Source organism: Micromys minutus (assembly GCF_963924665.1).
Source record: "Micromys minutus genome assembly, chromosome: 31".
In the NCBI taxonomy this organism is placed as follows: domain Eukaryota; kingdom Metazoa; phylum Chordata; class Mammalia; order Rodentia; family Muridae; genus Micromys; species Micromys minutus.
The window spans coordinates 15,209,633-15,219,779 of record NC_137966.1 but is presented as its reverse complement, the minus strand read 5'-3'; the positions used below and the strand labels follow the sequence as shown (position 1 = coordinate 15,219,779).

Sequence of the window (10,147 nt, the reverse complement as noted above, 5' to 3'; positions counted from 1 at the left end):
CAAACTTGTCAGGGAGTTGTATACGGAGAATGTCAGGAATCCAGTGGGAGTTGAGATGGTCCTGGACCAGAGGCAGCCACAGAGAATACAGTGTGCATTTGTAGAGAAGGCTGGCAGCCATTTTCTGGGCCCAGGCCCTCCCCATGTTTGGTGCACAGAAACCTCAATAAGAGAGGGTCTTTGCTGGCATTTAAGGAACCCTCCTCCCGAATTTTTCCTGCCTGACACAGCCTCCAGCATAGGCTCCTCAGATCTGTTTGGTCTAGAGGCCTTTGTGAAAATAGTGGGCATTTCAGTGATGTCACATATAGGGACAGGGAGGCCCAGCAACACCAAGACAAGTCTCAGTCTCCCACTCAACAAAAGGACCAGACACTGCCCTCCCAGTGGGCAATGAAAATCCAGGTCATATGCAAGCCAGCTTTGTGCACAGGCCAGTGACTACACTCATTTAGATTGTTTTCTCAAACACTGGAAATGGATATATAAACCCATTGCTTTCTAGTCAGTGCAGAAGCAGAGGGGCTCCCTGGGGAAGTAGAGGCAGCCCAGAGGTCATGTCCCCCCTTCCACCCAGCCCCACACCCAGGCCTTAGGAGACAGCAAGAGAAAACTATTTCTTTTGGTTTGGTTTCATTTTCTTGAACCTCACCATGTAGCCCTGGCTGTCCTGAAATTTACTGTGTAGACCAGGCTGGCCTCAAACTCACAGAGGTTAACCTGCCTCTGCCTCCCGAGTGCTGGAATTAAAGGTGTACATCACTATACCCAGCTTTGTAAACACATTTTTTTAAGAGTGTAAGCACACAAACTAGTTAGAAGCAGGGGTTTTTTTTTTTTTTTTTTTTTGTTTTTGTCTTTGTTTAGTTTTTCTGAGAGGGTTTCTCTGTATAATAGAGATTCTCTGTCCTGGAACTCACTCTGTAGATAAGCCTGGACTCCAACTCCAAGAGACCTCTATGCTTCTGCCTCCTGAGAGCTGGGACTAAAGGTGTGCGCCGCCACCGTCCAGCTCAGGATGATTTTTTTAAAGAGTCTCATATATTTAACTACCATCTTGCTCACACACTCAGCTAGCCCAGCTGGCTTGGCCAGGCACTGGCGGACCCTTGTCTGTTCTGAAAGTTCTGTGTAGATCACTGGAGTTTCGCCAAGGAAAACAAGGATTTTCATTGAGATTCCAAACTTACCACTGAGTTACATGTCTAGGAATGGCAGAGACTTAAAGAACCCTGTTCCACAGGATATGTGGGTATCCCACAGGATCCGATGTGAGGCCTGGAGCTCCCTGTGAAAGACCAAACAGAAGGGTAGTGGGGAGTTAGCATTTAAAGAGTGGGACTCACTGCCTGAGGCCCTAGATGACCAGCCTCTGACACTGTGTGCTGGATGCTGCCGGATGCTGCCCCGGCTGGGGCCATGTGGCATTGAGCAGGTTTTTGCCACATATGCTGCCTTACAGCTACCAAGTTGAGTTCCAAAGCCAAAAGCATGAGGACAGTGAGTCCACCTGCTGCAACAATGAATCAGAAAGGTGCTGCCCAGTGACTGGCACCTCTTAGAGGTGTCAGCCATGTGTCACCACCTCTAGAACACCTTCTGCGTGTCCTGGAAATTGCAGGCCAGAGTGTGAGAAGCCCCAGGAGAAGCTGAGAAGCCTGCAGTGGGGGAGGGCAGGGCCGAAGCCCTCCCTGGCTGTCTGGGTTCCGGCTGGGATTTGTGCTTCCATACTTCCCTGTCTCCTAGCCTGGCACCTCCACCCGTGTTGCTGTCATGTAACTCTGGTCAGACCTCACCTCCTACAAGCAGTAGCCACCAGGTGCGTCACTGCTAAAATGTATACATGCTTACCGTCCTGTTACTTGACACACATAACCTGTGGGCAGATTATGCTGTCTTGAAGGACAGGACACCTAGATGTGTGAAGTTTCAACCACAGACGCCGTGGTGGACACCCTCCCACTAGCCAATGTCTGAGCTAACATAGTTGGTGTTTGCCCTCCCGCTTCTGTTCAAATCAGGGAATCTAAGATGAGGGTCACCCCGGGTCATCTAGATGCCCACAGTAATACTTAGCCCCTTTCCCGTCCTTCTTCCTAGCAGGTCATTAGGAAATTGTTCACAACATTGTACTCATCAGAACAGCAGCTAGCCCTTTGTAAGCAGCTGCCCCCAAATTCCTTAGTTCTGCCATATCTGTGTGGATGGGAAGGGACAGACCTGCCCTGACCCACTTACTGGAAGGAGGCTGCTGCTCTAGCCAGGCTTTATCTGGGGGGAGCTGCTGGAATGTGGTGGGAGGAGCTGAGATAAAGGCTTTTATGTGGATGCTCCTGTCTGCATCCCATAAGGCCTCATGGCTGGCTGCTCTTCGTGGTTTGCACTGAGTGTGTGTGTGTGTGTGTGTGTGTGTGTGTGTGTGTGTGTTGGAAGGGTCAAGAGGTTAGCTGCAGGTGTCTGTGCATGTCTGCTGTAGCACTGCTGTGATCTTACACTAGGAAGAACCTATTCCTGCTAGCCTAAGCAGAGGGGGACTGTGTAGAGAATAAACCGGCTCCCTTTTCTACCTCTACGTTTATAAAAGACTTTCTGTGTCTGAGGCAGGGGCTCTCTAAGAAGATCCAGGCTCACTGTGGACTATCTCAAAATGAGGGACAAGGAAGAGTCCACTGTCCAGCCACACATCAGAAGCCTGCCCCACTCCAGGCCCCTAGATTGAGTTGGTGTTGTAGGCTCCCCAACCCCCACCTTCCAAAACACCAACTTGTGACTGTCTAGGAGAAGTGATGGAAGGCTGTCATGGCCCCTTCTTCCTGTAGGGTCCCCAACACTAGGAGTAGTTTAGGAAAGTTCCATAGATTCCCTTGCTTAGTTGTAAGCAAGAGGTTTTGTCTTTGACCTGACTTGGTGTACTCTCACAATTAGGAAAGCCATTGTTGCTGAGCAGATAAAGTAACACAGGGGTATTACAGAAGACTGTGTGTTCCCTTCGTTCCCCCCCCCCCCAGAGGCCTTCAAGATCAAGGACATTATGCCAAGGGACAACTCAGGATTCCTCTCTCTCCTTCCTTATTTTTGAGCAATAGGCGTATGGTGCCTAGTCTTACTATGTAAGAGTCTTACTGTGTAAGATGTCTACAGTACCATGTAGGGCCCCTTGCTTGGTGGTTATGTGCACTGTCAGCTGATGGGTTGAAAGCTAACAGAGCCTCCTATCTTCTGTCTACAGTGAGACTGTCTGGGAGAACATGGCACGCATGTGTGTGAAGACTCAGAGGCTGGATGTTGCCAAGGTGTGCCTAGGGAACATGGGCCATGCCCGTGGGGCCCGAGCATTGCGGGAAGCTGAGCGGGAGCCAGAACTGGAAGCCAGAGTGGCCATGCTGGCCATACAGCTGGGCATGCTGGTGAGTCGTTCCAGTTTCAGAAAGACATCACCAGGGGACGGAGAGGAAGGTTTGCCACATTAAAACTGAGCCTGCAGTAAAAAGGGCAGAGATTGCTAAGCACAGACCCTCCTCAGCTAGTCTAGAAACATGGGGCCAAGGAGATGGGGGTGAAGGCCTGGCAGGTGAATTGGCAGTCTGGCTGCTGGTCTATTGGGATCTGGGCCCTGCAGAAGGGAGACAGGGTATTCCTGTCAGGTGTTTAGCTACAAAAGAAGTCCGTGAGAACAGTCTAAACCATCTGCTTGGTTTTCTAAGGCCTCTGGTCTCAGCTGGGCTACCTCCTCCCTCCTTTAGTCTCAGCTCACCACATACGTGCTTTCCCAGAGGAAAGATACTGACAGGCCTTGCATTAGTGTGCCTGCAGACAGAAGTACAGACCTCTGAGCAGGAAGTTGTGGAGGGCAGGCATTCCCCCCACACTTACATAGTAGGAGCACCCCAGAGGACGTCCTTATTTGTAGGGACGCACAGGAGTTCTGTAGGACTCCACCAAAGGCCAGCTGGGCTGTCGCAAGGTTAGACATTCCCTTGGCAGCATACAGGTCTCACTCTAACAGGTGACTGGAGTGTCACCTGGATACACCTTGCCTTTCTTGACTGCGCAGCTCTGTACATGGTGTCCATGTGCATCTCAAGTATGTGTTCTCAAGGCACGCCGTGCTTCATTATTATAAGTTCATCGGAGCAGCTCTTGTCCTGTTCTGTGACATGAACTTCACAGCAGAATTATTCTGACAGCCCCCTGTGGCCGTCACTCTTTCTCCTAAAATGATCTTCCTAAAACATCAGCACTGCGATGGAAGAGTGACCTCTCTTTACCCCCAGGAGGAGGCTGAGCAACTATATGAGAAGTGTAAACGCTACGACCTTCTGAACAAGTTCTACCAGGCCTCCGACCAGTGGCAGAAAGCTGTGGAGGTGGCGGAGCTCCATGACCGTGTCCACCTGCGCACCACCTACTACAACTACGCCAAGCACCTGGAGGCCAGCGCTGACTGTGGCCTGGCCCTCAGTTAGTGAGTGGGGCATGGGCAGGGATGGGTCCTGGCCGTGGCTGTCCCCTCATCTGCCCCCAGCTGATGTTAGATGGTCCTGGTAGTCCTAAAAGGAAGATCTACCTCCGGACAGCCCATGTGATCTTCCGTAGGAACTATCTAGGGGCCTGGTTCTGTGGTGGTGGGAGGGAATGTTTGACCCTGTATGTCAGTCAGTGTGGTACACAGCAGGCTTGGGGAACCCCTGAGGAAAAATGTGCCACAGGGATACAGCCACAGGAAACCCTTTCCAAAGCTGGGGTGAGCTGTGCTGGACCATGTTCATGATTTAGAACTTTAACGATCGGCTCTGAGGTATGGCTAACACTCTGGTCCACGTAGCACAAAACAGGCAACAGTGCATGGACTCCAGGGCTGCCATCCAGGTGTAGTGCGCTCAGCCTGCTGCCTGCGCTCTCTGATGGAGCCCTGATCGTGAAGCAGAACGGAACAATTCCTTCTTCCACAGTTACGAGAAGTCAGACACCCACCGTTTTGAGGTGCCTAGGATGCTCTCAGAAGACCTGCAGTCACTGGAGCTCTACATCAATAGGATGAAGGACAAGTAAGTGTCCCCACTGGGATGTGACCTCCCAGTCATGCAGATTTGTCATGAGGTCTTGTGGGGTGCTCGTGCATGTCAGTGGGGAACATCCAGTCCCGTGCTGTGGTGGTGCAGGGTGTCCATTCCAGTGGGAGTGAGACCCTGAGCTCCCAGGGTTATGACACAGGACCCTATGGAGATGGTGGGCCCAGTACCTGGAGAGCCAGGCAGAGATGGACACTGCACTGCGCTACTACGAGCTGGCACAGGACTACTTCTCCCTGGTCCGTATTCATTGCTTCCAGGGCAACATTCAGAAGGTGAGAGCAGGTGGGGAGATAGAACACTTGCCCCCTCAGGTGTGTGTGTGTGTGTGTGTGTGTGTGTGTGTGTATAGTTTTAATTAAGGAAAAAGAAAAGTTAGGGGGTGGAGAGGCATTTTAAGAGAAGTTTCTGCCTTTGCAGAAGACAGAGTTAAGTTCCCAGCAGCTGTGTGGGACAACTCACACCCACCTGTTCTCTGTCTCCAGGGATGTGGTGCCTTCTGGCCTCCATATACACTGCATTCATATGTTCAAACACATACACATAACAATAAGATATTTATGAAAATGCCTTGTCACAGTGCATCCTGCAGGAGTGGGCCTGTCTGAGTGGAATGAGGATGCCTGGCCAAAGCTAAGACCTTGGTGCTCTGGGTCTTTCTAGGCTGCTGAAATAGCCAACGAGACTGGAGACTGGGCTGCGTCCTACCACCTTGCCCGGCAGTATGAGAGCCAGGATGAGGTAAAACAGGCAGTGCACTTCTACACGCGGGCACAGGCTTTCAACAACGCCATCCGCCTGTGCAAGGTATGTGGTTCCTCCTGGGCACCAGGCAGATGATGCTCTGTGGTGCATTGATTGGTCCTGGAAACTTGACTGGGGCAACAAGGTAAGGAAATGGCAGACACACATACAGGAAAGCTGGGACTGGGTGAGCTATGCTCATTCTATTGGAGAGCCTCCACTAGCAACCCAGAAACTCGGTGTGTTTATTTTATACAGCAGCAGGAGGACAGGTTAGCTGGACTTGGTAAGAGGTCTTTGTACGGCAGCAGTCTCGGGCTGTAAACACCTTCTGGGAGGAAACTGCAACCAACACTTTCTGTGCACACCATCAACATTCCACAGGCTTTGCCATTTCTATGGGTCTGAGGCATTGTGTTCCTTGTCATGACCATGAACACACACATTCACACAGGGCTCCTGCTCTCCCTATGCTGTTGCTGATTTCAGTGCTTCGGGGGCCGGGGAGATGGCTCAGTGGTTAGGAGCACTGGCTGCTTTTCCAGAGGTCCTGAGTTCAAATCCCAGCAACCACATGGTGGCTCACAACCATCTGTAATGGGATCTGATGCCCTCCTCTGATGTGTCTGAAGACAGCTACAGTGTACTCCCATACATAAAAATAAATAAATCTTAAAAAAAAAAAAAAAAAGTGCTTCAAACACAGAGGTTGAGAGGCTTGCATTGTGAACACTTACGCCCATGGCTGGCTTCCATGGTCACTTCTGGCTCTTCTTGCCCCCTCCTTTTCTCGCTTCCTCTGATGGTGTCATTCATATTCAGGGCTCCTACGCCAGGAGTAAGGTGCACATAGGTTACAGCCTTGCAAATAGAGACTCATCAAAAGCTGTTGGACATTTTTATGAATACTCGCTTCCAGTCTTGTTTCTGGAGCTATCTCTGCCCTCATGTTTGTTGTAATGCTCTGTAAAATCAACAAAGAAGTATCTAAAGGCCCTGGTGCACAGACTGACCTAGTAAGGCCTAGTGCTGCTTAAATGCTCAGCTGGCACAAATCTGTTGGTGATACCAACACACCCCACACAACTGCAAATATAAATGGGTTTAGGTATGCCAGTCAAGAACTGCCACAGAACCACACCTTCCTCCCCACAGGAGAATGGCTTAGATGACCAGCTCATGAACTTGGCCCTGTTGAGCTCCCCAGAAGACATGATTGAGGCAGCCCGGTACTATGAGGAGAAGGGCGAGCAGATGGACAGGGCTGTCATGCTGTATCACAAGGTGAGCTGTCTGCCTCCCCTGGGGACCTGCAGAGACTAGAGACACTTACCTTCATGAAGCCCCAGAAAGCCTGGCTGGGTGAACTCAAGCAGCTGCTAAGTTTTTACCATTGCCCGTAGGCTGGACACTTTTCCAAAGCCCTGGAGCTGGCCTTCACCACCCAGCAGTTTGCAGCCCTACAGCTCATAGCAGAGGACCTGGATGAGAAGTCAGATCCTGCTCTCCTGGCCCGCTGCTCAGACTTCTGCATTGAGCACAGACAGTTTGAAAAGGCCGTGGAGCTTCTACTGGCTGCCAAGAAGGTACAGGAATGGTGGGAGCTTTGGCTGGGAAATAGTTCTGCTATCTCTCTTTGGTAATAAAGTCTCAAGAAAACTATGGCTGCAACATGGACTTGAAGTCCTTTTATGTCTGACTCAGCCACAGGCAGCAGGTATCATGGAGTCGGCCCAGCTTCCTCTGAAAGGAAACCCAGGCCTTCTCGACAGCTCAGGAGTAACTTGCCTTTGTTTCTTTGGCACTCTTGCAGTACCATGAGGCCCTGCAGCTGTGCCTGGAGCAGAACATGACCATCACTGAGGAGATGGCGGAGAAGATGACTGTGTCCAAGGACTCAAAGGACCTGTCTGAGGAGTCACGGCGTGAGCTGCTAGAGCAGATTGCGAACTGCTGTATGCGCCAGGGCAACTATCACCTGGCCACCAAGAAGTACACACAGGCTGGGAACAAGCTGAAAGTAAGTCTGTCTGGGCCAGTACAACTCACTTGGGCTACATGTTGGGCATTTGGGCATATACCCAGCTGCTGCATGTACTTCTAGGTATCCTAGGCAGGGAGCAGATGTCCTGGCTAGGATGTTGAAGGACTGTGAGTGGAATCCGTAAAGATTGCTTATTAGTGGACCTAGACTGATGGCATTGGGTCCCATTAACAAACTGGAACTACATTGTCCTGGTGTTTTCAAAACCTAACCTTCTCAACTGAGCCCTGACCCTTTCTCTGCCTAGGCCATGAGAGCACTGCTCAAATCTGGAGACACAGAGAAAATTGTGTTCTTTGCGGGTGTCTCAAGACAGAAGGAAATCTACATCATGGCTGCCAATTACCTCCAATCCTTGGACTGGCGGAAAGAGCCAGAGATCATGAAGAATATCATTAGCTTCTACACCAAAGGGCGGGCTTTGGACCTCCTGGCTGGCTTCTATGATGCCTGTGCTCAGGTATAGACCTACTTCAAGGTTCTAGCAGGATTTCAAGGCCCTAGCAGAGCCTGTAGGTCCTCAATGGTCTCTTTGGTCCAGGTGGAGATTGACGAATACCAGAACTATGACAAGGCCCATGGAGCACTGACTGAGGCCTATAAATGCCTGTCCAAAGCCAAGGCCAAGAGCCCTCTGGACCAGGAGACCAAGTTAGCCCAGCTACAGAGCAAGATGACACTAGTGAAGAGGTTCATCCAGGCCCGAAGGTATGTCCCTAAAGGTCAACAGGATGATGGCAAGCTAGCCTGGGGGAGCCTCCTCATGTCCTCCAGGCTCTCGATTTATACCCAAGAGTCTCCACTCCCCTTCAGAGGAGTTCAGGCTGACTTTAAGAGGCCAGACCAAGATTTTGTTTGCCAAAGATATTCCTCAGGTAATTCTTGAACAGCTAGATAGGATTCACTGTAGCCTGTCTTATCTCAGCACCATCTTGGGAGGATTAGTCCACAGAAAGGAAAAAAGAAGACTGAGCCAAGAGGAGTGAGCTCACATCAATAGATATGTCTAAGGGGAGCCTTAGACCTGGTCAGGGCTGTCTTAGTTATTTTTCTGTTGATGACCAAAGCAAATTATAAAAGAATTTAACTGGGGAGTTGCTTAAAGTTCCAGAGTTAGTCCATCATCATCAAGGCCCAGAACATAGCAAATAGGTATGGCGCTGGAGCAGGGGCCGAGGGTTTGCATCCTAGCCACAAGTTGTAGGCAGAGAAAGGCTGGGCCTGGCATGGGCTTTCAAAACCTCAAGGCCCACTGGCAGCTACTGACATCCTTCAACCAGGCCACACCTCCTAATCCTTCCCAAAACAGTTCTACCAATGAGACAAAACATTCAAATATATGAGTCTATGGGACGTTCCCATTCAAAGCACTACAGGGGACAAGTAGGGGTTTCCCAAGTGAGAGGCCACTCACTGCAGGAGCCTGTAGGGACTCTGGGGTCACAGTTCTCAGCTTTCCTTGTATGTGGAGAAGTAGCACATCATCTCCTTTTTCAATTAGTAGCCAAGAATATTCATTTGTCCTGCTACTCTTGGTTCTTGTCAGATAATTCAGCTTTCCAGAGAGCCCCTGTGTGGTCACTATATGAGTAAACATCTTCGAGCTCAGCTTCTGCCCAGAGAAGTATTTTTCTTATCTGAGAAGTTCATCAGGAGTTTCAGAAACATTTTAAACAAGTATACAGTGGGCTCTTCTTGGAAAGGCGCCATTCATGGGGCCAGGTGGAGTCAAGACTGCCTTGATGGTCTGCCCATCCTAAGATGCAGGAGGCAGAGAAGAAGCACTAGCAGGAAGTGGTCATAAACCCCAAGGCAGAGCAAGTAAACATAGGAGAGAGGGTGTAAGGCCATGACGAGTAGCCCCAGAAGAGTCAGGGGGTGGAGAGTGGGCCAGGTGCCTGTGAGGAGCAGCTGAGTCTGTGTGGTAGGAGCAAGGCACCTTACAGCTCCAAGTCACCCACCAGTCACCAACAGACCTCCATGTCCAGGCACATGCACACCGCTGACAGAAAGGTCCTTTCTAACTGCCATATTCAAGATGGCACACCTTTCTTCATGTGCCCTCCTCCCATCTGCCCTTCCTAAATAGATCTTGGTGTCAAAACACAAGACCCAGCACTGAAGATGCTGAGTGTATGTTAAGTGAATGGATGAGTAAGGAATTAACATAGAAGATGGAAACCATCTTCACACACACACACACACACACACACACACACACACACACACACACACGCCACCTGGCCATTCCATAAAGCTGCTCCTGCAGGGCAGGACAGGTACACAC

General features: G+C 50.5%; 1 protein-coding gene across 1 annotated transcript in view; it reads left to right on the top strand.

The window, feature by feature from the left end:
* IFT140 (intraflagellar transport 140) overlaps positions 1 to 10,147 on the top strand; it is an 81,073-nt gene that overhangs the window by 67,397 nt on the left and 3,529 nt on the right. Inside the window, exons 19-28 of the mRNA XM_080942475.1 lie at positions 3,230 to 3,407; positions 4,275 to 4,465; positions 4,953 to 5,048; positions 5,215 to 5,347; positions 5,736 to 5,879; positions 6,972 to 7,100; positions 7,220 to 7,402; positions 7,630 to 7,836; positions 8,108 to 8,320; positions 8,402 to 8,568. Of these exons, the coding sequence (XP_080798601.1) occupies positions 3,230 to 3,407; positions 4,275 to 4,465; positions 4,953 to 5,048; positions 5,215 to 5,347; positions 5,736 to 5,879; positions 6,972 to 7,100; positions 7,220 to 7,402; positions 7,630 to 7,836; positions 8,108 to 8,320; positions 8,402 to 8,568 (1,641 nt within the window). The remainder of the gene's footprint in view (positions 1 to 3,229; positions 3,408 to 4,274; positions 4,466 to 4,952; positions 5,049 to 5,214; positions 5,348 to 5,735; positions 5,880 to 6,971; positions 7,101 to 7,219; positions 7,403 to 7,629; positions 7,837 to 8,107; positions 8,321 to 8,401; positions 8,569 to 10,147) is intronic.